The sequence below is a fragment of the Pristis pectinata genome, chromosome 2 (assembly GCF_009764475.1).
Source record: "Pristis pectinata isolate sPriPec2 chromosome 2, sPriPec2.1.pri, whole genome shotgun sequence".
In the NCBI taxonomy this organism is placed as follows: domain Eukaryota; kingdom Metazoa; phylum Chordata; class Chondrichthyes; order Rhinopristiformes; family Pristidae; genus Pristis; species Pristis pectinata.
In genome coordinates, this window is record NC_067406.1 from 25800631 (window position 1) to 25819939 (window position 19309).

General features: G+C 39.0%; 1 protein-coding gene across 4 annotated transcripts in view; it reads right to left on the bottom strand.

Annotated features, from left to right (window-relative positions):
* dym (dymeclin) overlaps positions 1–19309 on the bottom strand; it is a 275633-nt gene that overhangs the window by 156533 nt on the left and 99791 nt on the right. For all 4 annotated transcript variants that reach the window (XM_052039238.1, XM_052039219.1, XM_052039228.1 and 1 more), the window contains exons 12-13: positions 10319–10432; positions 5349–5443 (exon numbers count right to left, since the gene is read on the bottom strand). In XM_052039238.1, coding sequence (XP_051895198.1) covers positions 5349–5443; positions 10319–10432 — 209 coding nt within the window. The remainder of the gene's footprint in view (positions 1–5348; positions 5444–10318; positions 10433–19309) is intronic.

Consider the following 19309-nt stretch of genomic DNA (forward strand, 5'->3'; position numbering starts at 1 on the left):
ATAAGTTCCACATGATATCTGAAAGAAATCTCATCTCATTCAAGATGGGCGTAATATAGAAGAAACATGAAGCCATCCATGAAAAAGTAGCCTTCTTGATTGTCAAGCCAACAAACGTTCTAAACGTTCACTCTCTCCACTACCAGTATACCAGGGCCACAATGAGTACTATTATAAAGGACACAGCAGTAACTTGTCAAGATTACTCCAACAACATATGAGAATTTTTAAGAGGCAATGAAGTGCATCAATCAGGGTCATTCCCTTGATGCCATCTACATGGACTACATCAAGGTTCCACATAAGAGATGAGCCCAAACGGTAAGAGCCCATGGGATCAGGGCAATTTAGATCTAAAATTGGCTAGGTATTCATCGTATTCATTGGCTTGAAATAATAAAAACAGAAAATACTGGAAATATGTCAGCAACGTCAGTGATGGTCAACAATTGTTTTTGCAATTGGAAACCTGTGACTAGTGGTGTACCACAAGAATTGCTGCTGGGACCCTGCTATTATTTAAATTAATGATCTGATGTGACATAGAAGGTATGATTCGTAAGTTTGCAGATGACATGGAAAGTGATGATGTTATTGATAGTGAGGAGTATAGCCTGGTTGCAAAACCTTATTGGGAGGAATAATAAAGCTAATAATATACAGTGAATGGTGGGACCTGAGGAAGTACTAAGGATCAGAGGGACCTTGGCGTATACATGCACGGATGCCTAAACATAAGATGGTTAAGGTGGCATACAGGATACTTGCCTTCATTAACTGGAGCATAGGATATAATAGCATGGACATCTTGGTACAACTATATAAAATGTTAGATGGACCACAGCTGGAGTACAGTGTGCAATTTTGATCATCACACTATAGGACGTGATTGCACCTGACAGAACGCAAAGGAGATTCATCACAATGTTGTCTGAGATGGGGAGGGATTGGCAAAGCTGGATTTGTTTTCCTTGGAGCAAAGAAGGCTGGGGGTGGGGGGCCTGATTGAGGTATAGATAGGGTAGATAGTGAGAAATGTTTCCTCTTAGCAGTGATATTTAGAAGTAGAGTGAGGGTTAGGTGGTGGTTGAAATCAGGAATACACTGTCAGAGGTGGTGGTGAAGACAGGAACTTTCACATTTAGGAAATATGTAGATGAGCACTTGAAACACTATGGGATGGAAGGCTATGGGCCAAGTGCTGGAACACAGCACTTTATGGTCAGCACTGCGCCAATGGGCCAGTTTCCGTGCTGTATGACTCATCTACTAAACCCATAACCTCTATCACCAAGGACAGGGCAGCAGCTGCATGGGATTACCACCACATGCAAATTCTCCTCCAGATCATACACCATCTAATTTGGAAATATATTGCAAACTTCGTATTCTCAGGTTCTAAATCCTATAAGCTTTCTACAAATCAATGTTGAAGGAATACCTGTACTAGAAAAAATGCAATGGTTCAGGAAAATAGCTTACTACATCTTCTCGAGGGCAATAAGTACAGCCCTTGCCAGTGAGACCCACTTCTCCTAAATGAATATAAAATAAGAATCCGCAATTTGTTTAGTGCTGCCATAGCATGGTTTGTAGCAAAACAAGACTGAGAGTTTGGAGTGTTTTTGTAAAATAAAGAAAATGCAAAAAAAAAGCTGGCTTTATTACATTCCCATCTTGAATATGTATTACCTCCAAAAGAACCATTTCCTTAAAATCTGCTTCTAATCATAAGTTCTACCAAAATAAACTACAGAAAATGGAGCTTCTAAGAGTTACTGCAAAAGGAAAAAAAAACTATAGACTTCAAGTAATACTACTAAATTTGTCATTCACATAAGGCAAAACACTTATGAAAATCTAACATCCTGGCAAGTCTGCAGTCAGATTAAATGACAGCATTAATGCTGCATCACTGGCATTAGCACCTGCTAAAACAAAAGGCTCAGAACAGATCAGGCAGCTCAAAGCTGGACAATCATGAGCCTCATGGACCATCAGCAACACTGTAATGTACACTGCCTCAACCTATAAACTCATGACCTGGCATATCCCCCACATTACTTTTACAATTATGCCAGTAGATCAACCTTGGGGTTCAATGAGTGCAGGAGGTCATGCTGGGAAGAACAGAAGTGCCAACAGAGCAAAGCTGCAACACAGGACTACATGCCTGCTAAACAGCAAGCAATAGAGCTAAACGATTCCATAATAAATGGATCTGTGATCCTTCCTCACCCAGTCATGAATGATAGCAGACAACAGCTAATGGGGGAAGGAGGAAGAGGAAACAATTCCAAAAATATTCATATCCTTAGCAATTGAGGGCCCAGCATATAATGAAAAAGGCAAATCAGAAACATTTGCAATCGTGCTGTCAGAAGTGCTGAGTTGATAATCTAATACTGCTTTCTCTAGAGATCCCCTTGGCATTGGCATCTACCCAATAATGTGGAGATTGTCTAGGTATGTCCTGCCACAAAATGCAAGACAAAGCCAATCTGGCTAATTATCAACCAATAACTCTACTCCCAATCATCAGTAATAAACTGAAAGGTGTCGTCTTTTACCAATAACTCGCTCACTGATGCCCACTTTAGATTTTGCCTGGACTACTCAGAACCCAAACTCATCACAAACTTAATCCAAACACTGCTAAAAGAGCTGACTTCAGGTTGAGGTGAAAGTGACTAGCCTTGACATCAAGGCAGTGTTTGACAGAGTATGGCAGTAAGGAGCCTTTGTGAAACTGGTCAATAGGCTTCCAGGAGAAAACAGTCTAGTGTTTGTGTGTCAATTGTTGTTGCAAAAAGGAGCAAAAGTGTGGTTGTTGGAGATCAGTCCTAGCCCCAGCACATCTAAAGGCATTCCTCAGAGCATTCCTAGACCCAATTAGCTTCACCTACTGCCATAAAAGTCAGAGGGGGGATGTTCACCGATGATTGCACAATGTTAAGTTCTATCCACAACTTCACAACAAATGAAGCAGGACATGCCTGCACACAACAGTTTGAAAACATTCAAGCACGGACTGATAAGTGTTGAGTTACACTGCACCCCAGAAGTGGCAGCAAACAATCACCATAATAACAGAATCTAACCTTCCATCCATGGCATTCAATAACAATACCATTGTCTAGGATCATTAACATTAACCTTTTGACTGTATACCATTAAACAGAAACTCAGCTGGATCAGCCAAATAAATACCGTGGCTGCAAGAGCAGGTCGGACACTGCCTACCCTGCAATAAGTGACTCACTTGCTGATACCCATAGATAATCTACCTTCTACTAAACAGAAGTCAGGAGCGTCATGGAAAACTCAACACCATGTATGACTGTAGTTTCAACATTCAAGAACATTGACTACATCCAGGACAATACAGCCAACTTGCCTGCCACCCTATTAAGATTGAACATTCAATCCCTCCACCTCAAATGAACAATAGCTGCACTCAGTGCCACCTACAAAATGCACTGGAGTTTTTCCAATTAGGCTACTTAAATAGCACCTTCTAAACTACAACCTCTACAAATATAGGAACAACAGAAGCATAGGAACACTACCACCAGTAGGCTCTCATCCAAATGACACACCATCCTAACTGGGAAATATATTGCTGTTCCTTTATCATCTTTGGATCCAAGTTCTGGAAAACCTCACCCAAAAGCATTGTAGGATTACCTTCACCAGAAGCACTACAACAATTCACATATGTGGCTTACTAGCACCTTCTCAGAGAAAGTAGGGACAGGTGATAAACTCCAGCCTTGCCAGCATGTGCTCATGCCAAAAAATGTATTTAAAACATGCCACTTACTGAGAAAATACAAGAATCAGAATATAAAATTGTCCTTTACTAGATGGCACAGTGGTGATCCTTTCCCTTGAACAACTTCAATTCTATTCTAAGTGTTATTTCATCTTACAAGTAATTTTGTCTCAGATATGATCAAACGAAATTTTACACATAAGGTAGTGTGCAGCCTGTGGCTATGATATTTCTAATATTTTGTAGCCCTCACTGCACTTAGTATTAGCGATTATAGGGCCAAACTACTTTGATGAATTACTGCAGTGCCTTCTGCAGACAGAGATATGGTTTGCTGATGGTAGAGAAGATAAATGCAATGGTGGGCATCCATCATGTGGACTGTTCTCTGGATGGCATTAAGTTTTTTTAACTGCTACTACGACAGCACTTACTTGGGCTAGAAATCAGTATTCCATCTTTCCTAATTTGAATTTTACAGATGATGGTATTACTTGCCACTGTCAGGAGGTGTGCCACTCCAAAGAGAGAACCAATCTCTGCTCTATTCTTATTGAGAACATTAATGGTAGGCTCATTCAGTTAAGTTTTTTTGTCAATGATAGCCCCACGAAGACTTATGATACAACAGTAATACAAATCCAGCAAATTATAATACTTCCTTCTAATAAAAGCGGCTTCTTTTCAATTAAGATCTCACAGTAAATGCTAACCAACAAAAGAGCACAAATTCAGCAGATTACTGGACCTTACCATTCTTAGCTGCCAGAACCTAGCTGGTGCAAAGAGCACATTGCTCTGTCACAGGAGAATTTTAAAAAATATTAACTAGCACATCTGTGCCTTTTCACCATCAAATAAAGTATATACTAAATATGAAAGGCAAGAGGTTGGAGTTCTCACTGGAAAGGAAAAAGCCAAGGGGCAACCTAACACATGGGTCCTTAAATTATGTTAAATCATGATAGATATAGGGAGCATATTTCTACCTGTGAAGCTTGTTAAAACACAAGACCACAAATGTATTGCAGATATATACAACAATAAAAACACATTTATTTTGTGCCTTTAATGTATTAACATTTCCGAAAGCATTTAACAGTTGCATGGAATCCATTGCAGCCACTTAATAAAGCAGGTCTGCAAATGATCAAGGCCTGGAAGACAGGTTAAATGGCAGCAAGGATGAATGTTACAAAGATTACTTAATTACCCCTTTGAAAGGGACAGGATGCCAAGTAGTCTATTCTACGTTTATTCCACAAATCCTGTACAGATCTGGAAATGATGATGTAAAAAATCTATATGGATGCTCTCTGTTGGAGGCCAAATACAATGCTATTTTTTAATTTGCCAAGTTCTACAATCTATAATTGAGTTATTAACAAAAATCAAATTAAATTCTCTCACAGCATGGCTCTGAGCACTGAAGAATGGAATGGACATTTTCTTTTAAAAAAGACAATGTATTTATCTAGTGAAAACAGTTAGGAATATATGATTCCACTTTAAAACTTAGCAAAATGATCCTACGATGATCAAAGATTTTGCAAGAATATCAGAAAAAACGTACCTTATAATTCTCTGAGCTGCGTATTGATGTAATGAACGAAACTGAGCGGACATATTGGCTAATGCTGCCAAGCAATTTGTGTGAAGGTATTTGTCCTAACAGAAGTAAAAGTGAATAAAAAGGTAAGAAGTATGCACAACAAGGAATAAAATGATTCATTATACAATAGTGCCATTCACATCAGAAAATATCTCAAGACATTTCATAGAAACTTCCTTGGATAAAAATGGAACCCAAGATAAATTAGAGCATATTAGACAGAGTGAATGAAAGCTTGGGCAAAGAGGCGAATTTGAATCAAGATCTTAAAGGAGAGGAACAAGAGTTAAGGAAAGAATGGTAGGATCTGAGGGTCTGATAGCAAAGTACGGCAATCAATTGTGGAAAAGCAGAAATGGGAAGAGCAGATTAGAACATAAGAAATCAGGAACTGGAAGCAGAAGTAGGCATATGACCCCCAAGCCAGATCCACCATTCAATAAAATCAGAGCTAATTCTGTGCCTCAAATCCACTGTCTTCTGATTCTCATCTCTGATTCTTTTAGCACCTAGTGGACTATCAATGTCAGCCTTGAATATACTTATGCACAAGGTGTCAACATCAGCTTCCACACTGCTCCTAAACGAAACAGTTAAACAGTGAACTCAAGCAAGAGACAAGCACAAATAAATCAACAATATGTTCAAGCAAAACAAAAATTGTATCACCTAGCACACAAATTTTACCATTGCTCAATATTAATTTAGAGTGAAATGACAGGTCTTTGTTCAATGCACTCAGAGAAGCATTTGGAAGGCACTAAAGTACAAAGGTCCATTGAAACTAAAGCTGACAGATGGAAAAGAATAGTGATATATCTGCATAAAGCTTAGAAAAAAAAATTATAACATAGGACAGTACAGCACAGGAACAGGCCCTTCGGCCAACGATATTGTGCTCAACTAATTAAGCTAATGATGCCAAATTCCTTCTGCCTGCACATGGTCCAAATCCCTCCACTCTCTGCATACTCAAATGCCTATCTAAGAACCTCTTAAACATCTCTATCTTAGAGTACTGTGTTCAGTTCTGGTTGCCTCATTATAGGAAGGATGTGGAAGCTTTAGAGATTTACCAGGATGTTGCATGGATTAGAGAACATGAGGAGAGGTTGAGTGAGCTAGGGCTTTTCTTTTTGGAGCAATGCAGGATGAGAGGCGACTTGATAGAGGTGTATAAGATTATGAGAGGCATAGATAGAGTGGACAGCCAGCACCTTTTTACCAGGGCGGCAATGGCTAATACCAGAGGACATCCGTTTAAGGTCAGTGGAGGAAAGTTTAGGGCAGATGTCAGAGGTTGTGCCCAGAACACACTGCTGGGGGTGGTGGTAGAAGCTGATACAATAGGAACATGGATGTAAGAAAAATGGAGGGTTATGGGCTTTGCGGGAGGGAAGGGTTAGATTGATCATGGAGTAGGTTTATATAGGTTGGCACAACATTGTGGGCTGAAGGGTCCATACTGTGCTGTACTGTTCTATGTTCTATCACATCTGCCTCCATCACCACCCTTGGCAGCACCCACCACTCTCTGTGTTGAAAAATCTTGCCCCACACATCTCTGGGATCTTACATTTCAGCAAAGTACTAATCTGCAGAAATTTTAACAGGATTGTTAAATGGGTTGGGTTGATAATATTACATGTAAAAGCAGAGAACTTTTCAAAAAGTGACGAATACCTGGAAGTCTGAAGTGCCCTGCCAACAGTACAAACCAGCATGGCATTATTCATTTAATGAGTATTAAGTCTGCAGCTGGAAATTGCACAGCAGAAAGTGCTGCAGGTGATGCAAAAACTACAGACAAGTTCTCCGGTCGTGGCCTATGCACTTGTGTAATTATGTGCATTAGTTCCTGCAGAATACAAGCAATCACATATACACACAAGTAGGCTCAGGCGTACAACATCCTTGCCTACTGATTCTTTGTACCCAACCACAACTAACCAGCCCCTTACCATCAATCCTTCTCCCCCTCTCAGACTCTTGCTCTCCCTATCCTCTCTTGCACTCTGCCACTCAACTTCCTCCTGCCATTCCTGCTCCAAGCACCACCTTCCGTTACCTTCCTCTGGCCTTCCACCCTCCTCACTCTGCACCCTCACACCACTGCCTACAAAAGATCATGTAGCAGAGATTCATTTCCCATTATCTGGGACACCCTTACTACTAACTAGGACCTCAATTTGTCAAGTTCATGTAGTACCTGGTGTGCACGTTAAAAGAAGTCATGCACAGGCAACTTTCACACCTCCATAGAAGTTCAAAACCTAGAACATTGGCACCTTCAAGGAAAACCCCCAACAGCAACAGATCTGAAGGTTGCTCCACTATCATAGCCTAAGAACTTGGAAGCATTGGCATTGACATCACCACCCTGGGTGCAACGCAACAAGCAGGAGATAACCAGCTCGAAGAACAAGTCAGTGAGTACACCTTCTTCTGCTATCGCAGATTGAAAGAGAAATGGTGTCTTCATAGGGCTCATTTTGCCCACAAAAATGGGCTCATCTGGCATTCCAGTAACTCCCCTTATGGAACCTAATGCAGAAAACGCATACTATGGTTATCAGCACATTTATCCGAATCCTGGAATCTGCAGATGAGGCCAAGGAATAACACTATTACTTTTGGCATTGGAAAAGAACCCTGCTTCATATCTTCATATTACCTAGGGAGGCAAACTGATCTTCCTCGGGGACTTCATTATCAGGTCAGTAAGTCTGGTAAGGCATTATCAGCAGAGGGCGGGGAAAGCTAACTCCAACAAAGTCCTCTTCCAGACAAAATGGTTGGAGCATGGTTTTGTCATAACCAACACCGGGTTCCATCAGAGACCCCATGGCAACACTTCCGATTCATCACAGCCAGCTGTTAAACTCTGTCATCTGAGGGAGAGTCTGCAAGGATGTCCACATCATGACAAGTGTGATGACTGCTGGACTGACAACCACCTAGTATAACAATCCTCTGTTGTCTCCGTCAATCTGGCCCCAAAACAATGGTGCCAACAGAAAAACTGGCATTAGAAAAACCAGTGTTGAAGATCTAAAGGACTCCACCAAGATAACTCTTCTCAGACAGCACCTCACAAAACACTCAAAGACTCCCAGTTTACAGGAGTCGGAGAGTGCCCTGAAATCTATCATAATTGGCATCTGCGAAGATACTTTTGGCTTCCCTACCAGAAAATGTTAGTACTGGTTTGATGAAAGCAGCGAGGCAATTCGGGTGATAATTATCTGTAAATGCAAGATGTTTTCAGATTAGAGACTCCACCATGCCTCAGGGGAATAGAAATAGCTCTACAGGCAAACAAAGGCCAAGGCTCAAAAGGAAGCACATGACATAAAGAATAAATGCGATGAGGAAAGACTGAAATCCCCAAGACCTAATGATCTGTACCACAAGATTTTTAAAGAGGTGGCTATTGAGATGGTGGATCTACTGATTATTAGCTTCCAAAATTCCATATATTCTGGAACCACTGCCCTAGTTTGGAAGGAGAAAGAAAAAAAATGAACTATTGGCCAGTTAATCTGATATCAGTAGTTAGGAAATTGCTGGAATCTATTATTAAGGAAGTGGAAAAAGGGCAGTTAGAAAATAATAGTGGGACTTGGCAGAGTCAACATGGATTTACGCAAGAGAAATTATGTATTAGAATTCGGCAAACAATGACCAAGAAATTAATAAAGGAAGGGAAAATAGGAAACAAGAGTAAACTAAAGAGAAACAAAAGCAGATCTATGAGAGAAGAAAAAGACTGGCATAGAAAACATGGACCCTTTACAGATAATGAGAGAATTTATAAATGGGAAATAAGTAAACGACAGAAGAATTAAACAAATACTTTGAGCCTGCCTTCATGTAAGAGAGAAAAAAAACTCTCAGAAACCATGGAGATCTAGGGGTCATTGCATATGAGGGAATAAAGGAAATTAGTATTGGTAAAATAAACATACTGCTGGAAAATTTTTGAACGAGTTGGCCATAGAGATACTGGATACTCTGGACATTATCCAAAATCCTGCACATTCTGAAATGGTTCCTGCAAATTTGAGGGTAGCAAATGTGACCCCATTACTTAAGAAGTAAGGCATAGAGAAAACTGGGAGTTACTAACCTGTTAGTCTAATATTGGCCATAAGAAAAATGCTAAATCTATAATTAAGAATGTTGCATCAAAATGTTTAAAAATATGACTAAGCACTTGCCACTCCACATCTCTATGATCTCCTTCAGCCCTAAAATCCTCAGTCTCTGTTCCTCCATTTTTGAACCTGATAAACCCCAAACAAAAAAACTGTTCCACCAAAAGGCATCTTCAGCTGCCAAGGTCCTCAGCTCTCCCCCTCTCTTTTTCTTGCTCTGAAGTATGCCTTAAAACCTCACCTTTTTTTCATAACTTTTAAGCTTCTATGATTTTTCTCATTATGGATTGGTTTCAAATTTTGTTTGAGATAGAATTTATGAAGCACCTTTAGCAATTTTTTTTCCATGTTAGGATTGCTATATAACTGAAAATTATTGTTAACTTTTTTTCTGGGAACCAAACTTGAATACATTTCATAGACAAGGAGAGGAGGATGAAGGAGAGAAAGTTGAAATGAGGACAGGAATGCAATTTTAGTTTTATGTTTTAGGCACATTAATTACAATTTTATTGCAGTTATTTAAAAGTACAATACTTAAATAAATCATAAGGATTATATTGCTATGAATTTTGTTTAATTCATTTATTAAACTAAAACCTACATATAATTGGTTCCACGGTACTTTAAATAGTTCCCATTCTTCACACCAAAGATCAGAGAGAGGAGGTTGACGAAGTGAAAGGGGTGACAGGGAAACCCAAAGAGAAGGGAAGAGGGAGGGCAGGTAAACACTCGGTTCAGAAATTTAAAGCATACTTCAAAAGATCTTACCCTGGTTCTGGTCATGTTATATTGTACTGTTCTTATCACCACAAGGATGAGTAGACTTCCCAAGGAGATTTCTGTCAGAACACGTTCAGCATACCAAGTAATATTTTTTAGTATCTGTGAGAGACCAAGTAGGGAAAGGAAAACAAAATCTGTTTTTTAGAAGGAAAACCAGCAAAGGCAACAAGCATTCTAAACAAATGTTTTGAAAAATGTACAATTGTATAATTACAGCATGCAATCTTTCAACATTGTCTATAATATCAAAGCCTCAAAATTTTCTATGCACTGATTTTTTCAAATCAATCCATAGTTTTCAGAGGCATGTCAAGTATGCCAGCAATGTACACCATAAATGCAAGTTTTCATCCTAGCACATATCAGTATAACCCTAGTTCAAATAAAGATCTAATGCAATGCCAGAACTAAGAATGAAAGTGATTGTTGAGTGCAAATTCACAAGCATAAGAGTCTGGTCATGTTTTTAATTTTCATTAGTAAACTGGATAAAAACCTAAGCATGTCAACTTTGCATATTGTTGGCATAGAAAAAGTAAAGGCATATGCAGTTCAGCATCCTATTTACTTTGCTAATTGATGCACTGTACTGGTTGAGCATCAAATCTATCAAAAGTAGATCCTGCATTACCTATTTCAACATCTTTCTAGGAACTGCATCACATATTTTCCTTTCTGTCTCAAGTTGAATTGAACTTGCTTGTATTAAATTTTACTTATGTCTTACCTAAATATGTATTCCAATGCATGACTTGTCCAGGGCCCAGCACATAGACACAATCACGAAGAAGGCACGCCGGTGCCTCTACTTTCTCAGAAGAGAAAGGAGATTTGGCATATCACCAAATACTCTTAACAAACTTCTACAGATGCACTGTTGAAAGTATCCTGACTGGCTGCATCATGGCCTGGTACGGCAATTCCAACATACAGGAATGCAAGAGGCTACGGCAAGTAGTGGACACTGCCCAGTTCATCAAGGACACATCCCTCCCTACCATAGACAGCAACTACAGGAGGCACTGCCTCAAGGTGGCAGCATCTATCATCAAGGATCCCTACCATCTGGGTAATGCCCTCTTCTTGCTGCTATCATCAGGCAGGAGGTACAGAAGCCTAAAGTCCCACACCATCAGGTTCAGGAATGGCTATTTTCCTACAATCATCAGGTTCTTGAACGAACCTGCACAACCCTAATCCTACCTCAGCAACGGAACACTACGGATCACCTCTTGCACTGCTGTGGATGTCTCTGATTGTGTTTTTTTTTTGCACAGTTTTTTTTTCTATTCATTGTCTTGTATAATTTATGCTTTGTGTGTTATCTGAACCTACGTGCCTGTGATGCCGCTGGAAGCAAGTTTTTCATTGTACCTGTACCTCACCATACTTGTGCACATGATAATAGACTTGACTTGACAATGCATTCTGCAATTTCTGATCAGCTTCCTTCAATACCACTGAAAATCTATCACTTCTAAATGAGTTTCTGAATCCAGGTTATTTATGCAATTGGTAAAAAAAAATTGGTCTTAACAGCAAAACTGGGGCATCACTCTAGTCCATTAATCCTCCAGCTACCCTTAGCAAAGGTATACGAGATATTCCCACAGTTTTTAAGTTAACTTAAGCTTATTAAGGAACAATTTGTTTTTAAAGTCAACATACACAATGCCATTTATTTGTGGATTAAGCAGGAGCTTCCCTTTCTGAACTGATATTTGCTGCTCTTTACTAGGTATTATTGGAACAGATCTTCTGCTGACCTCAAAATTACTGTCACCTGCCCTAGACACATTCTTCCAGTTCAATGAGAAGACCTTGCACTCTGTGAACAGGCACATGTGTAGACAAGGAATAGAGGAATACAGACCATGTGCCAGCAGATGGGATTAGTTAGACTGGCATCGTGGTTGGCGCAGACAAGATGGGCTTAAGGGCCTGTTCCTGTGCTGTACTGTTCTATGTATGCATGGGACAGCATAACGCTTTCTTAGCTTAAGGGGCTAAGTGTGCCCCAAATGGCTTTGATATTGAGGCCCTGTCCTCAGACTCGCTGGCTTTCAAAGCTGTCACCAACACTTAATGTTTATGATCTATGTTAAAAGAATTGAAGTTATTTTAAGAAAAAGTTAAAGAAAAATACACACAGTTAGAGACCTTTTTCCCAGGGCGACAATGGCTAGCACGAGGGGGCATAATTTTAAGGTGATTGGAAGAAGATATAAAGGGGGTATCAGGGGTAAGTTTTTTTTACACAGAGAGTGGTGGGTGCGTGGAACACACTGCTGGCAGAGGTTGTGGGAGCAGATACATTAGGGACATTTAAGAGACTCTTAGATGGACACAAGAATGAGAGAGAAATGGAGGGGTATGTGGGAGGGAAGGGTTAGATAGATCTTAGAGCAGGATAAAATGTTGGCACAACATTGTGGGCCGAAGGGCCTGTACTATACTGTAATTTTCTATGTTCTATGCACATTCTTACTTAAAACAATAAAATACTTTTAAAGTTACTGGTTTAAATCATATAAAATGGTCCAAGTTTCAAGTGGAATCCACTGGTATAGCTCAGGTGTCGAGGGAATGCGGTTCGGCACATGTTCAGGAGCCTTTACTCAGTTACTTGCTTTAAAACTGGAAGGTCCAATGAGATCCATTGACTTTTTGGCAGAAGATCTGGGCTACTTTGCAGATAGTCCTCAAGTTTACTCCTGAAAATCAATTCCTTTGGGCTGGATTGTCTGAACTGACACTAGGGCTATGTCAGGGTTTACTTGCAGAAGTCCTCATTTCCTGAGCTGGATTGGACCTAACCCAGTGGCAGCATCTTGCAACCTACCATCAATGTTGTCTGGTGTCCCTGCATTGAACTGGTATACTCCTCAGGGCCCAACAGGGCAGTGAGCTTGCACCAAGTTTAAACTGGCAAAAGTACAGCAGTCCCATTCAACTGAATGATCACATCAGCTGCCAGAATAAAGGTAAATTAAGTCTTTTCAAATTTTGTAAATTTAATTAATTTATTTTGTATTTAATTGTTTTCTATCTGCTTGTGTTTTTTTTCTAAATAATATTTTTTATTTTCTGACAGGTTCCAAGTGTTAGCAAATGTTTGCAAATGTCAATAATTGTCACAGCTTTGACAGCAAAAAAAGCACGGAGGCTGGCCTCACCAGCTGTCAAAACTTATCTATGTGAAGCAACCTCAATGCTGCACTCTGCCATGCCGAAGATTGTGCCCAGAGCTACACTAGAAGAAACAGTACATGTCTTAAGGGTAGGCAACCAGCAACCTAGAGGCAATGGAAGTCTAATCTAATCAGATCTTTCCCATCTCAACCAAACTGCTCATAATGATTGTCAGTGGCTGGACACAATATAAATTCCAATTCTTTCTTTAGTTGAAAATACTCATCTTGATAGGGCCAACCATTATGTTCTCTTGTAGGTAAATATTAAAGCTATTAAGGCATTTTAAAAGATCACAACTTGCTGATATCCAAGTTACTTAATTTAGACTTCTATACTGCTGGGTCAACTTGCTCGAGATATATGTATAATGGTTTCATAAAATCATAAATGACAAGATTAAAACAATTGAAAAAGGATTTTTTTTCATTATGTAGTGCTTTCCACCTAGTGATAATTTTTTCTCTTTCCTTTTTTCTTTTGAAGGCGCACACACCAAAGTGCAACTCCAGAGCCTGGCTCTAATCCAGTATATTACTCAAGCAGCCATTCTTGACATGGACCTGGAATCCATATAACCACAGGAGCTTTAATGTCAAAAGCAATTTTTTTCACACACAGATGTGCATCCAATTTATCATCAGAAGTCACTAAGTAGTGGGAATTTGGGTGACGAAAGCTCAGTACAGTCACATTTCAGTTGCAATAGCCTAACTGGCACACCAGCTGAGATAAATTAATTCCAGACACTATTGGGACCTCCTGATCAGCATGGTCCAGTGCATCCTAAGTGGCCTTTTACTACAACCTTAAAAAATAGAATTGGGGTTGCAGACAATTCTTGTTGTGTTTCTAGAACAGAGATTCATAGATAATGGCCCTGATTTTCTGCTGAGGTCATCTTCTCTCTGGGCACATTGAATTCTCCAACTTTAGGTAACCTCTCTATATCAGAATTGGCCATCTTTGCCTGTCATAATTTTGGCTCAGTTTTCTCTTTCCATTAGAGCAGCCTGTCGTACATGTCCCACAGCCTTGCTTTTAACAACACATAACTTAGACTATGAAGTATAATGTGCTTCTACCTGCCACATTAAGTTATTTCGCCTCACCCAATTAGAGATATTCCCTTTGTTTTCGCCATCTATCTTCAACCTCCTCTGCTAATGAAAACTAACTTGTTTTCTCTCTTTCCCAATTCAGACAAAAGGTCTCTTGGACCTAAAATGTTAACCATTTCTCTTTCCACAGATGCTGCCTGGCTTGCTGAGTATTTCCAGCATTTTTTGTTTTTGTTACTATGAATAACAGCTTTGTAAATCAGTGAGCCTGGGGCATGGCCTCACTAGCTGTCAAGGCAATCCAAGGGGGCAAATCTGACACTTGTGCTATGCTGAGCCTCTCTCTCTCTCTCTCTCTTTCTCTCTCTCTCTTCCATTATTGTTATATGATAGAGAATTGAAGAATATAGTAGGGAATTGAGGGATATAGACCACATGGAGGCAGATGTGTAGTTTAAATTGGTGTCATGGTCAGCACAGACATCGTGGGTTGAAGGGCATCATAGGCTGTGCTGTACTGTTCTATGTTCTATCACTGATAAGTTTCAAAATTATTTGTTAGCATAGAAGCTTCAATGGCAAGATAATGGAGGAACAGCTAGAAATTGCTGGTTGTACTAATTCATCACAAAATAAAAAACTGAAATACCTCCCATTTAAGAATTTGTGGAATTGCAATTGAAGATCATAATTATTCAGCTAGGTTGACTACAATAGGTCTACAAATATGCCTACAGAAATTATGTCTATTCTATTTGTATCATCATGTACAGGATAAATGCTTGCGGTTGGTAGTAACTGGCTATACCATGCACTGATGAAACAGTTTGCAACCTGATGAATACTGTCACAAATTAAGTAGCTTGAACAAATTAAACTGTTCACAGTCTTAATCTTCATATGTCAATCAAGCAATCAGTTCTGTCTTAGCTGTGTTTCAAACCATTCCTTTTGGTGAACTGGGGATTTAAAAAATCCATCTTGTAAAGGATATAACGATAAAATGTATTATGGTTTATTCAATTTTATTTTTATAACAAATTTACAAGAGCACCTGGTACAACAGTTTGTGAAAAAAAAACACATGATAGAGATGCTGAATGGTGACCATCTTGAACAAATGTCTCCACAATCATGAACAATCATGTCAAATCAGAAATTGTGTCGTCAATATGAATACAAGGCAACATTAGTGAATGGGTACTCTGAGGAGTCAAGCAAGAACTCTTATTGCAAAGACTGAACTGGGGGTTGTAATAAAACAGCAAAGACTCTCCTGGATTGGTGCAGCCACAACACAAGAAAATGAACTGCATCTGGGAGAGAGCAATTTATTGACTGATGTCACCACCTTTATAATCAGTGCAACATACACAAAATGCCGGTCAGTCAGCATCTATGGAGGGAAATAAACAGTCAATGTTTCAGGCCGAGACCCTTCATTAGAACTGACGTTTTTGTGTTGCTCCATATTTCCAGCATCTGCAGTCTCTTGTGTCTCTTTTATGGTCAGTGCATTTTGACTGCAGTATGTAACACCTACAGATGAAATGCAGCCATTCTCCAAGTTTACCTCCACAACCTTTCTCTCCTCTGTGATCTCTACCACTTAAAATGGCAAAAGCACCAATATTGTGGGAATATCATTAATTCTAGGTTTTGCTTCAAGGGATATATAAACTCTTCTTTTGTTGCCATCTGGTTACTATCCTGGAACTCTTTATCTACAAGAACATGGTCAGAACAAAGACTGGCACAATTCCAACACAAGGCTTACCACCTTTCTGATGAATGGTCAGCAACACAAAACATTAACACTATTTCTCTCTGCAGATGCTGCTTGGACTTACTGAGCTTTTCAGCATTTTCTGTTTTATCTCATCACAATCATATCTGGGAAACTAGAGAGAGGAGGTCTATACAGCCTTCCCAGTATTGACAAGTGAGGACATTTACAAAAAAGTGAAGGGTTGCTTGTTCTTCAAACTGAATTATGGCATTTTAAATGTCTGCCTGAATAGCCAGGCAGTTCTTAAAATATCTCATGTACAAATGGGTTGCATGACATTGGAAACATTGCTCAATATTGCTGCAGGATTTCAGTTTAGATTCTCGTCACCAAACTGTAGCAGCCAAAATGAAGTATGGAAGTTTTTCTGTTCATGAAATACAAAATATGAAGCATATTTTTGGATTTTTTGAAGAGCTGACTAAAGTAGTGGATAGGGAAATGCCTACGCTTTATTCATTTCGACTTCCAGAAAATATCTGATGAAAACTGAACCCTACACAACTAAAGGCAAATTATTGAACTGGCCAAGGCAGTTGGCTAAGTGGCAAGAGACCACCATAGAGTAGGGATAACGTCATTCATTGACAGAATGTGACAAGTGGTGTCCCCCAAAGATATGCATTGGTGTTGAATAATTACTGTACTTATAAATGATTAATGACAGGATGGAAGCCAAATATCCAGATTTGCCATTGAAACAAACAAAAGTGCCATTGTACATTGAGTATTGTAGGACATTAGTTAAGTCACCAGATTAGTACCAGGAAGCCTGGATTACTGATGGGGATTCAGGAGTTTAAATCTCACCATGGCAGCTGTGGAATTTAAATTCAAGTGATTAACCAGCATTAAAATAAACTATCAATAATGGTGACCATGAAACTATTATGGTCGTAAAAATGCATCTGGTTTAGTAATATCCTTCATGAAAGGAAATATGTCATCTACCACTCTTACCTAGTCTGGCCTATATATGACTTCACATCCACCAATGTGGTTGCTCTCAAGTGACTTTCAAAATGGTCTAGCAAGCTAATCAGTTGGCAATTTAAGACGGACAATAAATATTGGCCTTACCAGCAACCTTCGTACAATGAGAATAACTGAATAAAGGTGAAGATAGAAATAATAAATTGCCACACAATATTAACAAGATATTAATAGACTCAGAGAAAAAGTAAAACTGTCATAAATGGATTTCATTGTGCACAAATGTGAGATCATCCACTTTGGACTTAAACAATAGAACTAGAGCTATATTTGATGAAATGTAAAAAGGTTAAGGGCAATTTGACTGAAATGTTCAAAATATTAAGGAGAATCTGTATGGTATATAGAGATAAACTATTTTTGCTGGTGGTAATGTCGAGGAGTAAGCGGTATAGTCTGTAAATTGGACCTTGTCTTTTAGGAATGAAGTTGGGAAGCACTTCCATACACAGAAATTTGGATCTCTCTTCCACAAAAAACAATGTTAATTTAAAACATGAGATCAATAGAATTTTGATAATCAAAGGCTTTAGGAATATGTGAAAAAGAGAGTTAGGTCAGAGATCAGCTAAGATCTCACTTCAAGACAGAACGAGGGGCAGACTGGCCTACTCTTATTCCTGCAAATGAAACTGGTGGCGTGGGGCAAGGGCGAGAAGAAACTGTTCTGCCGCGGACTCATGAAATGGAAGACACACGAAGCCTGAAGAAAACATCAGCTTTGATAGCATTTACTAGCAGTTAAACAAATTTGTCTATTTAAAAAGCAAATTCAAAGCTCCCCTGACAGATTAGTTGGAAGATACAAAGCTCATTACAGAAGTAAGCCAAAGTGGCCAGGATGCTCACAAGCTTGATCACCAGTCAAAGAGGGGTCAGAATACAATAGCTTTGGTATTTTCCAGAACACTAAATATTTAACTTATTTATCATTTTTATTGGGCATCTAAGTGTTTATTTTCTTCATGGTATAATGGAGTGCATCCATTTTTGGAAAAAATATTAGTTGGTAGTAGATTAGCATTTAGGTTTGATGCAATTGCAATATTCTCCCCAATGAAACTGTGGTTCCTTGAATAACAATAATGAGACAAAGTGGCTTTTCTTCAAATACAGATTTCAAATGAATATTTACAAGCTCATTGAGAAAGATGACACTGAGCCAAAGAGTGCCCTTGCCTGAAATATGTACATGTATATTTCCAACCAAAGATTACGGGTGGTGATCAGAAAGATCCTTAAAGATCAGTTGGTAACTCTCTTTCTTTAAGGTCAGAGGGTTGTAGATTCAAGTCCCACTCCAGACACTTGAGCACAAAGTCCAGGCTGGGACTCCAATAGTGCAAAGGCCGAAAGCACCATTTCAAAAAAAGCCATAGAGATTTTTCCTAGATGTCTAAATTAATATTTATTCCTCAATAATGTCACTTTAAGCTTCACCAGTTTATGGGAGTTTGGCAATATAAAAATCAGATGTCATGTTTCCCACAGTAATGTATTTTAAGACATCAAGACTGTGAAAACTGTTGCATAAATGAAAATTTCTTTATCTCCTTTGGAAGATGTTGTAGTCTCATGTTCTCAAGGAGAATTGCAGTGGTCTTTTTGCTGCAGCTGATAGAGATCAACTAACTCAGCACAAAATTTAAATCAAGCCTGAACCTTAGCGGTATGTACTACACACTTTCACAGGAGCTGGTACTGCAACTGAGCAATTGGAATCGTAGCATAAAAATTTTAACTAACTTATTTAAATTAAGTAATATATGAAAAATAGATTACTTGGCAAAAATGTTTTTGAACATATTACTATTCTAGTCTCACTAATTCCATATCTTGATGATTATCCAGTTATGAAATAAAATGTGTAATCACAAGTAAACCGAGAACTATACTTAGTGATCAGTACCGAAAGGTTCATGAAAGCAATTCAAAGCAAGC